At 38.5% G+C, this 20,387-nt stretch overlaps 1 protein-coding gene across 1 annotated transcript; it reads right to left on the bottom strand.

Moving 5' to 3' along the window:
• Nucleotides 1-1,171: 1,171 nt before the first annotated feature.
• Nucleotides 1,172-19,895, bottom strand: PIWIL1 (piwi-like RNA-mediated gene silencing 1). The gene is made up of 20 exons (XM_009699102.1): nucleotides 19,815-19,895; nucleotides 16,800-16,927; nucleotides 15,945-16,081; nucleotides 15,076-15,290; nucleotides 14,077-14,198; nucleotides 13,329-13,409; nucleotides 12,208-12,405; nucleotides 11,719-11,830; nucleotides 9,413-9,533; nucleotides 8,659-8,776; nucleotides 8,381-8,495; nucleotides 7,227-7,414; nucleotides 6,557-6,629; nucleotides 6,016-6,216; nucleotides 5,603-5,706; nucleotides 5,041-5,111; nucleotides 4,358-4,511; nucleotides 3,303-3,428; nucleotides 2,036-2,183; nucleotides 1,172-1,288 (listed from the first exon to the last, which is right to left on the bottom strand). Exons 1-20 carry the CDS (start codon nucleotides 19,893-19,895, stop codon nucleotides 1,172-1,174), a joined length of 2,610 nt encoding a protein of 869 aa, XP_009697404.1.
• Nucleotides 19,896-20,387: the final 492 nt, after the last annotated feature.

Raw genomic sequence — 20,387 nt, 5'->3', positions numbered from 1 at the left:
TACCAACAAAAAGCTTAGAAGTACAATACAAACCAAGGCCTAAGCACTTCCCCTTACTTGGAACTGCACAACAAAAAAAAACATGAATAGTAAAATTAGCTACTTTTTTGCACATCAGTGCACTGATATATTCTTTGATGGAAATTATTGTTCTCATTTAACAAGCATGCAGTTAAACAATGTCAACCAAGATGTTTAGTTCATTCCAGTTATGAATTTGCAGTTGTCTAAAACAACGATTTACTCACACTATGTAGTAAATATGAAGTTGCAAGACTAAGAAAAAGCATGTCAATAGGATAGTCCATTGTAAGTCACACAGCCCCCTTAACAGCATGCAAGCTTAGAGTCAAAGCCATCACTTTTTGTGGAGAGAATACTGTAGGCTTAGAAAATAAAGGAGTTCGTACAGCTGTGGCAACATACAGAAATAATTTTCCCTCTGACCCTCATTCCGGAAACTTTGGTACACACAGAACTTCTTCCTCAGCTATGCCAGTTTGAAAGACTCCTTCTCCACTTCCCTCTACTCCTAGGGAGACACAAGTGAGCGCAAGACAGTTTGTAGCTGGTCTGCGAATCACTTACAAGGGCAAGTATGAAAAACCCTTCCATACGTTTTGCAGCACTATGCAATCTTAAAACAAAGCCCTGATAACTCAGAATGTCTGATAGCCTCTTTTTAAGATATGAAATTGTTTAAGTAACAAAATTTTGCACTCATTTGAACAGCCAAGAAAAACAAGGACGCAGCAATTGCATTTTGAAAATTTTAAGTGTAGTGTGCTAGCTGGAAAAGTTTGGACTTCGGTCTGCATAACTGTGTATCCTGTATGCTAATAATAACTCTGTGTAAGACTTCCCCAAAACATAAATAAGAACAACTGATAATCTTTTTTGAAAAATCCCAGAAACACTTTAGTAAGTATTAAAAAAAAAAATAATTGTATAGCTTTTATAGCAAGCAGAGACCTATTCAAAATGCGGATCTGCTATCTCGAGCTTTTTCCTGCTACAATGAAAATAAAGTTCCACAACTGCACATACTCATTATCCCATGCACATGTCTCAAGAAAAACCAAAACCAAAACCAAAATCAAAACCAAAACCCCAGACAATTCTATATTCCCTAGAAAGGAACTGTATTTTTTTTTTAGCTGGTAACTCAACTTCAAAGATAGTAGAGTCTGTCTGAAAGCAACAGGTTTGGTTCTCTGTGAATACTCTGACCAACAAGGAAAGCCAGTTTATGAGCATATTGGCAAGGAGCAGGTACTCTGATAACACCCTGCAGAAGAGAGGGGAGGGGGGGGAGATAATTAATTTCAAGTCATTTAAATAATCATGCATTCACTGTAACAGACAGTCCTGGAATTCAAAAGTCTATATACATGTAAAATTTATATTCCCTTTGGATTATGCAGACTTGTGAAAACAACATCACATACACTGAACACATTAAAAAAACGTACTTTATAGAAGAACAGATGCAAAAAACTTCCCAACTCCATTCCTCTCCTCACTCCAAAAAAGCCTCCTATGCAGGTTCACATGTGATGCCACATCTCACAGAAGGTGTGACACGGGTAAGTCATGTGAAATATTTATGATTAGTAAACTGACAAATCTAAAGCACACCTCAGGCACCAGCTGACTGTGTGCTCATCTTGGTATGCAACAGAAGCAGCCCCAAGGGAAATGGAAGAACACAGTTCCATTTCCACACAGAAGTACTTCTGCAGCTAGGAAAGAATCATTTCAGTTTTGCTTTTGACATAGTATTTGGGAACAATACTCAAAACAACAAGGATTTTCTAGTGAGAATGAAGATTAAAGTCATCTTCAGACTTCAGAGAGATCATGTAATTATGAAATCTCTACTTCCCAAACCACCACTCCAAGTCAAGAGGCATACTTTCTAGCTCTGCATGGGTGTCTTAAGGACACCTTTTTCTGCCTTCTTGTGGGTCGTTACTCCATAGAGATGCACAGTCTTAGAAGCAAAATATTATCGTTTCCAGGAGGAAATACTTACCGACCAGTTATAGTACATGTGGCAAAGTTTGTAGGTTAAACGTTGCATGTGATCTGGTTTCAGTTTGCTAGTGTCATAAATTACGTTGTAATGAGTGGGTGCAACACAACCATTTCTCACTGCCTGACTCACAATAAAGAAATCATACCTGTAACAGAAAAAACAAACTCCCAGAATTTCTGATAGAGAAAGGGCTGCTTTTCTTAGGAAAATGCAAATCCCCACAAATTTGTCTTACTTATTTTCTTCAAGCCACTTTATGCATACTGAATAAACCCCAAAAGTATGCCTATGCTTTGGTCACAAAATAATCCGTTTCCTCTATTTCTGAAAGGCCAGGAAATCTGAAAGAATGTAAGTGATCTTATTATATGGAACAGCTCCTAAGACCATGAAGATCTTAACCACTCATCATATACAGTTTTCCTCCTGATAACCACCCTGCACATGTACTGAGCTTATGCTCCTCATTTACTCTGGCACCCTGAGCCACGTTTGGATGTTTGTCATCTATCACAACGCTTGGAACACCTGCAGCAAGTTGGTAAAAATACAAAAAAAGGCAGGCAAGACTACCTGTCGGAACTGTGCGCCACCACAGATGACTGCGTTGTTCCTCACCCGCTCCAGCATCCCTTGACCAAAGTCAAATCTTTCATCATGTACTGAATAAGCTTTGCATTTCCCACATACCTGACCTGAGTTTTGTGGCGTGTGACTTGCAAAAACGTTCAATCCTAACAGCAAGCAAGTCAAGTCAATGGATCTGTGTACATGTTTTACCTACACGCATAACTGTACAATTCCAAGTCTCCTAGTGACTTCCCCAACCACCAAAGAATACTTCCAACGCTTGCTCATAAAATGCACCCTTACCATGTAACAAAATTTATGCACAGTGTCAAAACTACAGTCAGACAGAATTTAATTTCAGTTAAGGACAGCTGGGCAATCCTATCATTAGGCACTTTAAAAATCAAAAAGAAGTAGCACCAAAAAGGGAAACACGCACTTACTTAAAGCGTACGTAATACTCTGATGTACACAAATACCACATGTTGGAAACCATGAAATACTGCATAATGAATTCATAAAATTTAAGCTTGTCCATTTCTTTTATCTACACATCCACTATGATTTCTTTTCAAAAGGACAGAAGTGTGGGAAGTATTCTTCTGCTTGATCCCACACTCAATTTAATATTGGATGCATTTCCTTTATTATCAGATTGCCAGCAAAGAGAAGTGTCACTTCTATACTAACTTACCATTCTGGTCTGGTAACCTCCACATCAACAACAGTCCCAGGGGGTGGGTTCTGAAATCCTCCATCACACTCTGCAAAGAACCTGGTATTCACTCGTTTCTTCACAACTATCACAGTAAGTCTCGGACTAAAATAAATGAAAATAAAAGGAAAAAACCAAAACTATCCTGAAAAACTGCACTGAGAGTATTTCAAGAGCAGATTCTCTACAGCTTCAAATTAAAAGCAATTTTGGAGTTCTCCAGGGCATTCATTTCACATACAAGTCTTCACTAATTCATTGATTTAGATTAAATAGGATGTTGTTCCTAACTTTAGATTTGTAGTTTGAGGTGCAACTTTGGTACTGTTTCTCACTAATCTGGTTCATATTTAACTTCACAGGGAGACACAAAACAGACCAAAAAGTGGATCTTCTAAATACAGATCCAATGTCTACTATGTCTCTACCTCACCTTTTCATATAGAAAACACTGTTTTAACAGTATTTTTAGTAAAGAGCAAGCCATGAAGAAAAGCTAAACAGAAGCAGTAAGCACTGCAATTGCTACTAGCTATAACTTGTTTTGCGCTCTGCTTGCCTGCAGCATCAGGAAATATTTTCATTTTTCAGAGCAGATTAAGAAACCAAGTCACTGCAGTTGATAAGTTTTAAAGCAGAATGTTGAAAACTGTGCAGAACACAAGTGACTGGACAACAGACAGTACTTTCAGAAGTGGAAAGAAAAAAATAGACACATGTGATAGTAATCAGGCTATGATCAAAGTATATGAAAAAAATATTAATGACCATATGCATCAAGAATGCCTAAAAAGTATATGTGTGTACGTGTGTATTGGACACTCATGTGTTACATGTACTAAAAACTTTTCCTATTTTATTACAAGTTAGGTATCTCAAAACAAATGTAAACTATCATCAGAAAAGCAATTACTTGAGCTCAAGCAAAAATAAATAAGGAAAGACAACACAATCTTCACTTGTAACCACTTTTTCTATCCCAGTGTCTATTTCTCTTGCAGTATAAAAAAGGGGGTTGGCAGAAGCAGACTTACTTGTAGTCTTCACCAACACTCTTCAAGCAATCCAGAAATTGGGGCACTTCGTAATTAACCAAAGTGTTTAGTTGTCCATCTCCTACACCATCACGATACACAACAATACGAGAGGGCAAATACTTATTCCATTTGAACCAGTCTCTTAGGGCAGCTTAAAAAAAAAGAGTAAAAGCTGTTAGCTATAATGACAATTCAATGCAAAACAAAAATGGATTTTTATTCCTGGAAAAACAGTATTAAGTTTTGAAACCTAAGGTCCTCAATCTTTCAGTAACCTGAAACAGGTATGCATCATGATACACAAACGTTACCTGCAAAAAGAATTCTGGTTTACCTGTGTACCAACACAAAAAGAAAGAACCTAAGGAGATTATCTACTCCACTGGCCTCTCTTACAGGAAGCAGCTGTCATCCTTTAAATCCATCTCCTTTAAACCACTGTTCAAAGTGCATTGATAAGTAGCATTTAATTACTGTTAAGAAATATGGGAATCAATGAAACAATGTACACAAAATGCTATTAATTTTCAGCAATATTTACAATTGTAATTTAAATCTGGTTTTATCTGCGTGCAAGTTGGTAACACCTCCCCTCAAGGCAGTTGAGGAGGTGTGTTTTGAGGAAGTTAAACTCTCATTCCTTAGATCTGACTCAACAAGAGCAGAAAGGCTTGCCTTACTTTGCAAGCAGGCTTTGAGCCCATCCACAAGTTCTTGCCCACGACCCTGAACAACACAGCGAGAGAACCACCTGTGAAGAACAAAATAAGAGATGACCTTCAAAGCATTTCCCAGGCTTACTTCAATGAAGTTATTTTTAAAATGGCTATGCCCACTTAGTCCTTATGGGCACTGCAGGTCAATGCAGTCAAGCGAGAGTTAGCATACTATGAGAATGCTTCCCTCGCAAAGCCCCTGTGGTAGACAAATGCCTTAGCACCATGTGCGATTCCTCTCAAAAACGATTCACGCAAGTCAACTCAAAAGGCAGGAGAGCCTGTCACTGTGATGCCCCGTAGTCATCCCAGCCCTTGCCCCACCATTTGCCGCCTCTCCCAAGCACTGTGGAAGAAAGACAAGGCTACTCCTTAACGGATGCAGGGGAAAAAACAATTCACAATAATTAAGAGTGTACAGTTAATCCATTTGGACACTTTCATGATGGCCCACCACATTCAAGCTACTTTTCAGTTAAGGGAAAGATAAGATTTATTTTTTTCCCCTCTGGCAATCAAATCTTACCGTGTCATTGTTTGATTCAGGCTAGCGACAAATCCCGCAACTGACTGCTTTCCAGATAAAGTGTCATGGTAACAATCAATTCCCACAACCATTACCTGTTTCAGCTTAAAAGAAGACAATACAGAACATGTATTAGTACATGAAGACATGCCAAAGGACCTATCATCTCCATCCTACAGTGTAACAAGATCATGACAGAAGCTCTGTGGTTTCAGGACACTTAAGTAAACCATGGGCACTCAATTCTTGAATTAAATGTCTCCTTATGTCGTATTTAACTTCATGCCTCTTCTCACAGACACAAAACAAACTACACAAAGAATACTCCATTTTCTTTTTTGGGGAAAAAAACTTGCTTTTTAAATAAGGCTCAATAAAGAAAACAGTTACCATTTTTTAAAAAAATTACTTACTGGGATCTCAACACTCCAAAGTTCTCCACCCATTTTACAGTTCATTTGTAAGGCAATTTTTGTTGTTATGGCCATAGCAGTCTGAGGCTTGCTTAAAGTGCGAGCAATCACACACTGACTTGGAATGGGACAGTCTGTACATAAGTATTTCTTGATAGCATCATACTTATCCTTTCGAGAACTAGACAAAACACAAACTGCCTTTAAAGGAGAGAAAAATAAAAGTTTTTAAGAAGCTGCATTCTCAGATTTACATAACAGTTGTAGTTCTTTAGGAAAAGTTTCGTATGCTCAAGAGGAATATTCAAGTGTTCACAGTGAAAGAAATGTCTGGAACGTTTCACTGTCGATACTTCAGAGCCAAGTAAAAAGGCTCTTTTCCACAAGAATACTCATAGTTAGTCTGGGGTTTGAACAGGAGTTACGAGTAGGCATGTAATAGATACTCAGGAGCCAAGAGTTTTATTTCTGAGAATGAATCCCACTAGTCTTGAAACACCAGAGATTAACATAATTTGAAACTATGAATTCAAATACATACTATGTTTGTGTCAGGGGTAATACTTTGCTGCAAAACCCTTAAATAAGCTTCTGTTCTATCCTCTACTTCAATCCTGAAAAGGAAGAGAAAAAATGCTTACAGAAAAAAAAACAACTAACAGCTATTGAAACTTCAGCAAAAACATAAATGCTCGTTATGCACCAGTACTGTACAAAGTGTCACATTTATAGCTATTAATAAACATACAATATTCACACAATATGAAGATTAAGAGGAATCATCCCCAACTTAGGCTTTCAAGAGCAATGAAATTCAAAGTTGAAAGCAAGCAGAGGTACTCAAAGGAAGACATTTGCAACGAGAATAAATCAGAATACATTCAAAGTCAGCAAGAAAATACGTATTTCTTCTCGTATTAAATATAGCTCCACTTGAGAAGGTTTTGATCGATGCCTACGTCTAATACTGTTTGGTTTTGGCATGCTTTAACGCCCAATGAAAGCTCTCACAAATAAAAGCATGAGTAACAGTCAGCAACTAGAGAAAACTGAACAAATTGCATACTGAAAGCACCTTTATTTTATTAAAAATGTCACACAAGTCAGTAGTGTGACATACCATACTATCTCCTCACTTAACAGCCTAAGCATGCTAACAGATACACCTCAAGTATAAAATTATTTTTCATCAGCTTTCTAAAGACACTTACATGGTTGCCTTATTCATTCTGATTCCCATAGATGGCGTGACTTTAAACAGATTCTGAAGTAATGTATTAGCAGCATCATAGTTGCGCCGTGTGTATATTAATAACCAGTTGTCCAGAGGCTTTGCACAGATTAAGGGAGTTCCCCTAGTTTCCTTTGACCAATCAGCAAACTGAGGGTTGTAATCAAACTGTAAATAAGAGATGTCAGAGAAAAAAAAATCAACACCCTACCAAATAAGCTATACCACAACTACCTCCTGATACACTTCAAGAACAGACTGTAACACTTCTGCCTAGAACAAACGACACAATTTTTATCTGTTTTTACTGCTATTGTCACTAATTTAAAATAAGCTTTATCTAGCCCCTTCAAGAAATTCTACACTCTTCAAATGTTTCATTCATAATTATGCAACTTATGATTTTAAGCCCAGGTAAGTTGTTACTATTTGCTGCAGAAATTTTCTGCTGCAAAGACATAGCTGTTTATGTACTGACTTATTTTTTCTCCCATTTTTCTTTTTAATAAGGTACCTGCTTGAGAAAAAGTATTATTATAAAGATACCACATCTTTTCAATAACAAGAATAAAAAAAGCCTTACCAAATACACAGATATACAGATAAAGATACTGTAAGATGCCCTTTTCCATCTAGCATCCATTCAAAATAAACAAAAGACCGCTACTACAGAGCAAATACATAACGTTTTATGGCAATCTATGACTTAATTGAAATATAAGCTATTCATACTGAAGAGTCACTCCACCTTTCAGCAAACAAATACTATATGGGTTCTATCTACTGAACTGAACTTTCATTTGAAAGCCTTAGTATTTTAATAAATGGAAACTACTTAAAAACATCTCCAGTCTCCTAGTTTGTGTATCCAAAATGACTTTGTTTAGATAAAAGGACTGTTTTTCAGGGAAGACACTATTATAATGCAAGCCAGAAAAATCTTCAGGGGTTTCTAAACAGAACTTGTAAACAATTTAAGAAGTTTGTGAGTCTCCTATCTGGACAAAGACTTGTATGTAACATTTTCACTCATAATCCGTCATTTTATAAAAACCAACAAGTAGTATCTCATTCTTTAAGAACTTGCTTCATCAGTGAGAGATCCAGAAGATTTTAGAAGTTGTTTTAATTTACCACTTTTCCTGATTGAAGGATCTTCTCTCTTTGAACAACTCTTCCCGTAAAGGATAATAAATTAGAATCAAAGCTTAAACCCCAGTCTCTGAGTTCCTTCTGAACATTGTCATCTCTGTTTAAAAACAAGATTTAAATGAAAACATAAAGAAATTTGTCGTTACTGGGACTTTTCTTTTTTAAAACCAGTAAGGTTTCCAAAGTTTAGTTGCAAGAAAGAAGTTTATCATACTATTTGTTCATGACAAGGAAGTACAGAAGATATTAAGGTAGCATACTTTCGGATGTAGTCAATAAGTCTTCCAATTTCACGTTGCCTTTTCTCAGGTGGCAGTCGTGTATGAGTAGCCAGGTCTTTCATCATATTAAAATCATTACGCATCTTCTCAGTTAATCCTGTTTACAGCAAAACCTTTTTCTCAGTAAAAGTTAGACTAAGGACTAAGAAAAGTAACCTTGCAAGTCATGCAGATTAACTATGCCATGTACTGCAGACATGTAAAGTGGTGTCAGTAGTAATCAAGGTTTTCAGTTGCTCCCTGTACATACATTCCTATCTGCATAGGAAAAAAAAAAAAAATCTGGATTTTTGCACTTGAGAGGAAACCACACAAGACATGCAGCTCTTTATTTACATTTCCAAAGCAAAACAAAACAGTGCTGAGAAGGACAGGTACCGCTAGTGCAAGGTGAGCATCTCAGTGGAAAATATCTATTTATATATCTTGCAAAATTATCAATTTATAGTAAATTTCCCTTTTCAACAGAAGTTCTACCGCCAAAAAACCTCTACAAGTTATCAGTGGGCCAATGCTGAACACCGTACGTAAAGACTATGCAAGATCAAAACCCCTCAAACTTTTCAGCCTCATTTAAACATCTAATCTTTTAGTTATAAAACTTGTTTCTAAACTCACATTGATGGAAACAAAACGTTTCTACTTAACTTGGCAAGAGGCTGCTGTCAAGATACCAGTTTCAGTAGGCATTATATTTTGATAGATGTTTTGATATGAAAAAATGCTATGGTACCTGTCAGGAAGCACAGTTCTGGAATTAGAACCACAGGTCCTGGCATCATGCTTCCTCTCTTCCTCCTAGACTGACTGATCAAGACAGGCTGGTTCAAGTCAGTAATTTCTTGATTATATTGCTGTATTAGAAATATATATTGTATGTTAGTTTATTCATAACAAACACTCAGTTTTCTCAATAATAATGCTCACTTTAGAAAATGAGTGTTTTTCCTTAAACAAAAAGAAACCAAAAGCAACCAGCAACTTTTTTCAATTAGCACATCTAACTTGAGAGGAACTGGTTTTGTCAGAAAAGGTCAAACAGGGAAGCACGATTCTCTCTATTGGTGCTGTCTAATCATCGACTTGTAGGAGACAACAGAAACAATACTTCTGCCTTGCTTGAGGCAGTATCACCCAGAGTATCTAACTCAAGATTAGGATGCTCACTCCAGTTCAGTAATGGACAAGGTTCCTGCCCTATAGAGTAATTTAAATCAAGACATCACAAGAATCAAACAAGATTCCAAGTGAATTTTCTGAAATTTAACCCTCCCATAACCTTTCCTTGCATCTGGCAAGAGTTGTTCGGTCTAGCAGTCGCTAAATTAGTTTAGAAAAAAAAAAAACCACCACCACAAAAAGGCAACACAAGCTGACAGTCAAACATACTTCATAGTTTAACTTTTTCTTAGAGAAAACCACACCTCAGAAACCATCCAAAAGATAGCATTCGAAAACAAAAAATTGAGATCACAGCAAAGGCAAAGAGGCAGAGAAAATTTATCATTTATAACTCCATCCTGAACTAGAATGGCTAATATAAATTTTGCTTCTAGTTTACAGTCCCATCCTGTTCTACAGTTGAAACTGATGTGCAGAAAGATTTCACAATTACAGTGGTAGGCCTCAATAGTAGAGAAGGTTAAGCTATGAAAGACACACATAAACTTTTTTTCAAAGAACCGAAAGTATCAAAGAGTAGTTTCTCTTAAGATGACTGTCCATATATTCTACCTCCAGTAAATTATCAGCAAACTTGCTGATGGTACACTCTGTCCCATCATCCAGATCATTCATAAAGAAGTTAAACATGACTGGACCCAGTACTGACCCTGGGGTACACCGCTAGTTACTGGACTCCATACTACACACCGTGCCACCAACCACCCCCCTCTCGGCCTGGCCATTCAGCCAGTTTTCAATCCACCTCACTGTCTGCTCATCCAGCCCACACTTCATCAGCTTCCCCACCAGGATCTTATGGGAGACAGTGCCAAAAGCCTTACTGAAGGCTAGCATACAATATCCACTGCTCTCCCCTCATCTACCAAGCCAGTCATTTCATCATAGAAGTTTATCAAGCATGATTTCCCCTTGGTGAAGTCATGCTGACTACTCCTGATGACTTTCTTGTCCTTCATGTGCCTGGAAACGGTTTTCAAGATTCGCTGTTCCATCACCTTCCCAGGGATGAATGTGAGGCTGACTGGTCCGTAGTTCCCTGCGTCATCCTCCTTGAACTTCTTCAAGATAGGAGTGACATTTGATTTCCTCCAGTCATCAGGCACTTTTCCCCATCAGCACCATCACTCAAAGATTACTGACAGTGGCCTCACAGTGACATGAGCCAGCTGCCTCAGTTACTTTAAGTGCAACCATCAGGCTAATCTGCCTGAGTATTCCCCAACCTGATTCTCTTCCAAAACCGGTATGTCTTCCTTGCTCTAGACTTCTCCCTGGTCTCTGGGGCCTGGGAATCCTGAATGGCGGTCTTGCTAGTAAAGACTGAGGCGAAGGCAGCATTCAGTATCTCATCTTTTTCCACACCCTGTGTCACCAGGGGCCCTGCCTCATTCACAGTAGTGGGGTCAAATTTTCCCCACTTTTCCTTTTGTTACTTATGTACTTACAGAAGCCCTTCCTGTTGCCTTCAATATTCCTGGCCAGATTCAATTCCAGTTGGGCTTTGGCTTTCCTAACCTCATTCCTGCATGCTGGGACAATGTCTTTGTATTCCTCCCAGATGACCTGTCCCTGCTTCCACCTTCCGTGTGCTTCCTTTTTGAGTTTTCCCAGGAGTTCCTTGTTCATCCACACAGGCCTCCTGGCATTTTTGCCCGACCAGCCACTCATTGGGACGGACTACTCATGCTGCATAGGTTACTTACTGCTTGCAGATTACATAGTATCCATTAAAAATAAAATTCTATTAAAGAAAATTATTAATTACAAATCCATGAATCATATGTAAACCTCTAACAATGCTCTAATGTTTCAAGTTAAAGCATAACACACACACTTACAGCTAAGTTTTCATACCTTTTTGTAGTAGTCCACGAAGCTGATCTCAGAACCATCTGCTTTTCTAAAGGTACACTGTGGATTGCCATCCCAGTCAATGTCATCAACTCTGTATGTTCTGTTATTATACCTAAATAAACAATTTATCCATTTGGTTTTTTTAAAATCTCAACTCAAATAGAAAAGAAATAGAACTGCAGGATGAAAAAGTTAATAGCAATACTCACATAAGTTGAAAGTTTCGCTCCTATCAGCAGCAGTACCTTCAAGTTTTCAACTGTAACTAGCTATCAATGCTACTAAAAGCCAAATTGTAATAAACCCAAATGAAACAGAATTAATCCAGTAACTACTTCCTGCTTTTGTAAATGCCGTCACCTCAGTTAGTTTGCTAGCTTGACAATGATATCATTTTCATGCTTTCTGATGCTTCATAGTATACTTCAGGACATGGAACATCCAAAAAAATTAACATATCTAAGACAACAGGAGTCCAAAGAGACTTACTTTGTAAGAACAATTAAACCTATCAGCTCTTTAGCACAGGCATCTCTAAATCTTTGCTCTTCAACCTGGTAATACAGATTGTACATAAAATCCAACACTGTTTCACTGCGAAGAACCTTATGGCTCACATCTGTACATAACATAATGCTTTCCTCATACTGGAGGATAGAACTTGTGAAGCCTGGCCAAACCATCAACCTGTCAAAAGAAACATACAAAATCTTAACGTGCTTTAAAACATCTCTATTCTCATCCCTTGAGTTATTTCTGTCCACTTTCCCAGATGCCAGAAAGCAGCCAAGACACAAAGAAACCACTATCTAATTATAAACAAGCTCCTGAAAGTTAACAAAACAAAAAATATTTTACATGCAGGTATCCTTAGTCAGCTTAAGATAAAAGAAGATTAATTGAATGATGTAGCAATATAACTGAAGTGAAAGAAAGGTTGCCTAAAAACCCTAGAAATCCATTTCATGCTATTAGTCTTAAAAATCTTACACACAAAGTGTAGGGATATATTAAAGAGAAAAATACCAACAGTTTATCTAATAGAACACTGTCCAGTCTCTTCCATCAACCAGGTTATGTAGGCTAGGTTAATAGCAAGGAGTACACCACAGCCAGATGACAGGGCCCCAGTCAAACTCAAGCTTACTCCTTGTACAACAGGCCGAGGGCTAGCCAGAAGCACCAGTCACATTGTACAGGATCCTGGCAGGGCGTGGGGACGAGACATGACAGCTAGCAATAGGTGAGTTCCAGAACTACCCATCCAGCGGGGCATGGCCAGATATGAATTTACATGGCAGATTAAATGGCCTTCAGAATGAACACTCCTGAGCTTTAGAATTAAAGTATTTAGAGATCTCAGCCTTACAGACATTGAAGCAAAGCTTCTGACATTCGAGTAAAATGTAATAGCAGAACACACACAGGTAACGAGTAATGAGATCTTACACATAGAAGAAACTAAGTTAGGAGAATGAGGTCCTGTGCTTCCCAGGAATACCAGTTTTTAAGTCCATTGTTTTATTACAAGATAAACCATCAGAACAGTATCAAAATACCATCCTTTCTCCCTGCACCCCTCCTAAATCTGAGTATCCTTTTTGCCAAACCTGTGAGTAGGGATGCTGATTGGGTCACTGGGGTTGTAATAATTACGTCCAATCTGCTGCAAATTCAACATCTTCAAAAGCCTAGAAGTTGAAATATGGATGTCATTTACCATTATTATTCAGTTTATCAAACTATGCATGGTCCCATCCCTCTGCACAAACTCGTTTTTTGTTCATCTGACTAGACAAAAACAGTCATGAATGTGAACTTTTCATTAAACTCAATTTAGAAAGGTCATGGGCACTTATTAATGACAATGAATCTGTTGAAAGTAAGTTAGCATACAACCCAACCTTTCACCAACCAGCCGAAGGTAGCAGTCTAAATAAGCTATATTTCAGACGAACCAGGTAGTCCAGGTACCCAGGTTAAACAGAAAGACTACAGCAAAAAAAAGTAATTTGTCAGTTCAAGGTCCTGCACTATTTGCTCTAAGAGGCAAATCCACAGTCGCAAAAGGAGGGCAGAGATAGGACTAACTGCCTACAACAGTTAGGACTCCAGTGTTAATCTGCTTGCTCAGGGAAAAGGTATGAACTCATTTCACACTAACACATGCCAGAAACATGTATAGAACTGCACATTAAAATGTTGCCAGATGTGGCTGGCCACATAGTAATGGTAGCTACAAAGGCTTAAAAATTCACATTTGTAATATTGATTTGTAGTCCATTCTTCGGAAAGAAAAAACTTAAGTTGGATATTTTTAGAATGACTTCTTATATAGACATAACTGGGATAGCAAACCTTCTGAAAATGATGTTGTAAAACTGCAGACATGTAGGTGAAGTAGGTGGCAACTCATTAGTCAGCGTGATTGTTATTTTCACATCCTCTCCATTTCGAGTCCTACTAAACACTTCAGTAATCTGAGAAAGTGAAGTTAGGTTAATAAAACTAGAGGCAAATAAGGCTATATCTGGACTTTGCTCCATTAATATCAAACTGGATTTAATATATTGCCAATTAATATATATTTAATTACTGATTCAGGTACTGGGAGGCAAAAAGACAAACATTAAAACACATACTGAAAACACCTTCCCTCTCTCCCTTTTCCAGGCTCAACTTCACTCCAGACTCCTCTGTCCCCCTCTGTTACCACCACTGATTACACTCAGTACCTTCAGTGAGGCAATGAGTGGCACAAGGGGCAGAGCAGGAGGAAGGCAGGGGCTACATCACTATGTGGCATTTTCCCTCTGCTGCTCCTTTCTTCTCAGATTTTTCTTCTGCTCTGGCATTTTTCCCTCCCCTTTTTAAACACACAGAGGTGCCATCAACTTTGCTGATGGGCTCAGCTTTGGTCTGTGGTGGGTCTGTTGTGAAGCTGGCCGGCAACAGCTGTGTACAGCACAACCTCTTCCCACAGGGACCACCTCAGATCCCCCCAGCTACCGAAACCTTGCCACGTACACCCAGTACATCCTCCCTTTCAACTGTGTTGGATGTTAAAATATAGAAATTATGAGAAGATAGAAGCAGAAAAATAAAGGAAAAATACTGTCTGTACTATCCACTTCTGTGCAGAGGGTTATTCTAGGCTGCAGAACCCAAGCATTAGAACCAGAAGTTTATTACCCCATTTCTCTACACAAGCAAATTAGCCTATACTAATATATTCAATTCAACTAAACGTTGCTCATGGGACATCAATTCTTTAACTTCACCCAGACCAGTAAGAAAAAAGAAGCATCATAAAATGCAAGTCAAAATAAAAAATAAAGTAGCATTATCGTATCCGACCTTATTCCCTAGGTTTTTTGGCAGGAATAATATTGATCCATCAAATGCATGTGTCTTTCCAATTAGCTCTTCATGCTGAAAGAGCAAAGCCGATCGAAGACGGCGTGCTTCCATCTCAGGACTATAGCCAACATGGTACTGATATAAAGCCCACTGGGGTCGAGACATCAAACGGAAGTAATTTGCAGTTAATTTTATCATAGTACCTGAAGAACCTAAAATGAGAGGCAAACATCTTAGTAGTTCCAAAATGTTACCAGTTTAGAGCTCTTGAGTTACTATGAGAAATTTTAAAAAACTAAGACATTCAGACAAAGATTAGAGGTCAGTTGTGTTCTGCAACTGCTCTAGCTCAGTAAGCTACAGGAAATGCTCATATAGGCATAGTGTTACCATAGACACTCACCCACTTAGTAGAGCTTTTTATAATTCCTTCAGCTGTCAGGAAAACTCTCACATCAAATGAGATACACATTGAGATCAGTAACCAGTCTCCCAAAGGACTAGTACCAGGTACTAGAGAGATGAATTTCCACCAAAACATAAACTTCCTTTACGGACAAATTAATCTTCCTTTACATGAATCACAAACATAGAACAAAAGCTAACAAGAGTAACAATCACTAGAAATATCCACATTTCCATTCATCTATGACAAGATGACATTTCTTTCAGTATTTCAAGATTTTTCAAACAAACAAGCAAACAAAAAACTACAACAGTAAGAACTAGCTCCAGTTGAATCTTTTTCTAGTACACAACGAAGATCTTTTTTCTCGAGCTCTCTAGGGGATACTAAAAGAAGAAACAAAGCAAAACTATTTTTAATTTCAACTTGCTTACATGTCTACAGTCTAATCTGAACATACCAGTTTTTGATTCTTGAACATGTTCTATGGCTTGCCGAGCGTTTACCCCGAGGTCATGGAAATCTTTACGACATCTACCTCTATCTGTTAAAGACAATTCCTGAAATCCTGCAGAAATCTGTAATCCTATTGTTTTGAAATTTGAGGAAGAGGAAGAATAACAATCAAGTCTTACATACAAATAAGAGTTAAATACAATTCAATTTTGAAAGTCAGACATACAAAATTAAGAGAAATCATGAAATTTAACTTTCAGCTTTTACTATGTAGTAAATTCATCTTAAAATAGCATTCAGGTAACACATGTTAATTTCCTAAGATTTACAGAAACTTAACTAGTAAGCAAATACAACAGCTCACTAGCCAGATGAAAAAAAGATGTAAACTCTTCAAATCAATAATCTCTTCTGCAAATACAGGGAGGACAGATCTTTCATTTCAGCTCCAGCTGGCACCAAAATGTTGAAACACACTGTGATGTGAAATAGGTAAGAAAGTTTAATTTCTTAGTTTTTATATTTAATAGTATTGGTATTCATGTGCCAACTGCTTTTTTTTTTTTTTTTTTAACTATTTTGATAGAGGAGATGGTACAGATGGAGTAGAGCACACTTAAGGTAGTCTTCAAAATTCCTGGTTCAGTTATACTGCACCTTAGAATGACAATACTATCATCACAAGGTATGTAGAGTTAACTTTTCCAAATCTCAGTAATAAATCTCATTTTGAAAAGAAAAATAAGAAATACAGTCTACAGAATGTCTTAATTGCATTCTCTTCACAATATGTGCTCTTGTGGGCAAGGAACTCTTTTAGCCTTTCTGACCTTCTGGCCTTCTCCCATTCTGGCCTTGTGGAACACTCTGAGGGCCCCTCTGTCGTCCACGATGTGGACCGATAGGTTCTTCTGATACTGATGGAGGAACACGTGGCTGCTGAGGTTGCCAACGGCCGGGGGCCTGACTTGGCAAAGTCTGTTGAACCTGCAGTTAGGAGCAACTTTTCCTACTGTAACTGAAGAAACAGCATACTTCCAAGAGTACAGCAAAACAAAGTCACTAACCAAGTACAGAATACCCAAATACCCAAGGGTAACAGTTACATAAGTTTAAATCTTTTGCCTATATTAAGTAGCAAAGTTATTACTCTGTACTTCGAACTCCAAAACAATGGGGTTCTGGAAATGTTTTTTGTAAGTTAATGTTCACTTACCTAGTAGTAAATGCAAATCTTCTCCTTCCAAGCTCTAACTAAAATTTCTAGACTTCTCATTTTCAACAATCCTTCTGATAGTTCAATTAGCTGACTACTCAGTTTATAAAAACAGCTTTTCTAATTTTAGCATCTGGTGAATAAATATTAAAAAGTGTCATGCCTAGAAGAACAGCAACACACAACCTTCTGCCACGAGCAATTCCACAATTCAGATTCATGTTACCGGATTGCAGTCTGCCCCACAAGTTAGTCCCTCCAGGACTCACCAAGTTCTCTACTTTAAGTGTAAGGAAGCCAGAGGCCAATATCAAGGATGATCATGAAACCTGAGCTAGAGAGCCAACCTGGCTCTGTCTTGTTGTACAACATAGCAGTAGGAACCCCCTGAACCAGTGCCAACCTGCCAGCAATCCATTCCTGGAGTTCCTCTACTCCCTTGCTCTCACAGCTCTTGGTACATGTCTTACGATTCCCATATGCATGTTCTGACGCTAAACACAAGATCAGTAACTAAGCAGGCCTCTCTGTTCTTATACTCTCCACCTTATTTTTATATGTTATAAGATCTGTCAAAAGTATACCCTCCGAGAAGTCTGTAAACACCCATAAGCACTACTGCAAAGATCGAATGTACACAACCCTCAAGAGTATATGGGAAAATTATCAAAGTCCTGTACTATCACAGTAACAGCACACTATCACAAGTTTTGTGCTCCCTGTAGTATTCATAAAAGCAGTTCAGGAAAGATCAGTTCTGCTTTGCCTCTCTCACCTATATTCCATCCCTGCCCCTGAAGGAAGCAGCAATGTCACCTACATGGATTTTCTAGTTCAACAGCTAGGCACTAAGCCCCGCTATCCTGAGCTGACTATATTCCTTTCCCATCCTTTAAAGGATCACAGCAGAGCTCCATGTCAAGTCAAAAACTGAATGAAGAGCTTATTCAGGAAAGGGTTCACTGTTTGGGTGTGGGGACGGAAGTTTTCAACATTCTGCTCTTCATAGGACCACAAGATAATTCAGGCTGGAAGAAACCTCAGGAGGTCTCCTGATCCAAGCAACATCAATTATGAGGTCTGATCAGGTTGCTGAGAGATTTACCCATCTTCAAGGATGGAGACTGCACAACCTCAGTAGGCAACCTGTTCCAGTGCTTGACTGTCCTCATCATGAAAACATTTTTCTTTACATCCCGTCAAAACAACTCTTGCTTCAGTTCTTGCCCATTGTGTCTTGTCTTCTCACCATGCACTGCTACAAAAAGCCAAGCTCCACCTTCTTGGTATCCTCCTTGGAGGCTGCAGTCTCCACGTTGGGAAGGACTTCCCAGGGACTGACCAACCTATCCTTTTTCCTACCTCTGCAGCAAGGAAGATCACAGGGTTGTCAGGACATTAGTAAGGAAAGGCAGGCCCCCGACCTCCTTAAATCTTACTAATGCTTTTTGATAAAAACCTCAGTAATAAGAACTTGGGTGTATTATGATACCTCTGTATCAGTCCAGTGTTAAAGTCAAATGGTATGGTTCACTTCTACAATCCATGGCTAATTGTTCCATCTTCCCCTGCAATCAGCACAGATTATGTTTTCACTTAAGCTGAGACAGAGCGCATGCCTAAGCCCTCATTTTCCAAACATTTAATGTAAGTCCTCTTACTCATTCCACAACCTCTTTTCAACATGGCTTTGGAAACACTTCTGGAACTAACTAGACATGGTAGAACAGTGGCAGCCTATACAGAAAAAAAAGCCAAACCAGACTTTTCTTCACTCAGACTGCATCAATATTCATAGTCCATGTAAAGTACCTAAGCCTTACTGTTTCCTTTACTTTGCTCTTCACACACAGCAGGACACTGATACCACCTCCTGACTTCTGCTATTCAAATCAAAGAGATCAAGTTTGAAGTAATCAGGTCTCTTAGGTTTATAAATTCTGTTCCAGGTTCAAGAGGTGCATCATTGTTACTGCTAATGCAAGACATATTTCACTATTTGAGAAACAGAACTGTAAACCACCTTCCATCACGACTTAAACTCATCTGACACTGGCAAGAAATGGACTAGGAATACTCTTCCAGTCTAATCACATTCCCAAATGAAAGATGATTATTAATAATTGACACACTTGAGAAACAGCTTTAAAAAATGTCCAGGTATGTGGCAATGGCTGCAAATACAGAAGTATCTGCCATTTTCAAGCTACAGTTTGACCAGGGCATAGATGCACAAAACAAGCCCTAAATACTAGTTCAAATGCAGAGATAGAAAGTCCTTGATATTAAAATTAAAAACAACAGGAACAGGTCAAAACACCTACCAGACACAGGTTCTGCCCAAATACGTATCAACAGCAGCAGCAGCCTCATATGTTCTGGTTCTTTGCACGGTATCACAGTGGACAAAGCAGGCTATGACAATGTCTACCTGTTTCTACTAGCTCTATTATGACAACTGTATTACAACAGAGTACTTCTTTGTAAAACCACAAAAATTTCATTAATGAAAACGAGTTAATACAACTATACATCTGACATAATATATACATACACATATATATGTTAGATGATGTATTACCTGATATTAAAATAGAAAGTAGTTGAGCTACGACATTTCAAAGCCCAGCTGTGCTCATTAAAAGAGAACCAACTTACAGACGCAGCTCCTACGGAAGGAACAGCAGTCTCCTGTCCTGGAGGTCTTCCTCTTGCTCTGGCTCTAGCTCTTCCTGTCATCTTCTAAGACAAACCACCATTACAGAAGCCAGCATTAGTGTTCAATCTTCTCCTTCCCCCATCCTTATTCCAATAAATATTATGAGAAGCACTATTGCACTTGCCCCTGTTTAATTGCAACTGGTTCAGTAAAACATATCCTCCTCTTCAAAATTCCCTGCTCTTGGATCTCCACACTAACACAGCCACTACAGGTAGCATGAGGAAACTACAGCTTCCTATATCAAGTTTGAACTGACTGGCACAGCCCACCACAAATTCTGAAGCTATGAAGAAGGCAAATTAGATTAGAAAACATGGCAGGATCTGCAACCTCAGCCAAGCCAACTCGGGGCCTACTAATGTTACTTTCAAGTTACACCTGAGGCTCAATTCGGCCTAATTTGTTGCGTTATCCCAGGCACAGCACACACTTCACCCAAAGCACACGCCAACCTTTTACCGCCCGGTCGGCTCCCCAGTAATGCAAACCGGCCGCAGAGATCTGTCCAT

The sequence above is a fragment of the Cariama cristata genome, unplaced genomic scaffold (genome assembly GCF_000690535.1).
Source record: "Cariama cristata isolate BGI_N322 unplaced genomic scaffold, ASM69053v1 scaffold15434, whole genome shotgun sequence".
NCBI lineage: Eukaryota > Metazoa > Chordata > Aves > Cariamiformes > Cariamidae > Cariama > Cariama cristata.
This window is presented reverse-complemented; position numbering and strand designations above follow the sequence as displayed.

Coding starts and splice junctions, on each gene's coding strand:
- PIWIL1 (XM_009699102.1), bottom strand. CDS start 19,895: ATGACAGGAAGAGCTAGAGCCAGAGCAAGAGGAAGACCTCCAGGACAG. Junction 12,406..13,328: donor ATCAGCATCCCTACTCACAG/GTTTGGCAAAAA, acceptor TTCTTTTGACAG/GTTGATGGTTTGGCCAGGCT. Junction 3,429..4,357: donor AGTGTTGGTGAAGACTACAA/GTAAGTCTGCTT, acceptor CATTTATTTTAG/TCCGAGACTTACTGTGATAG.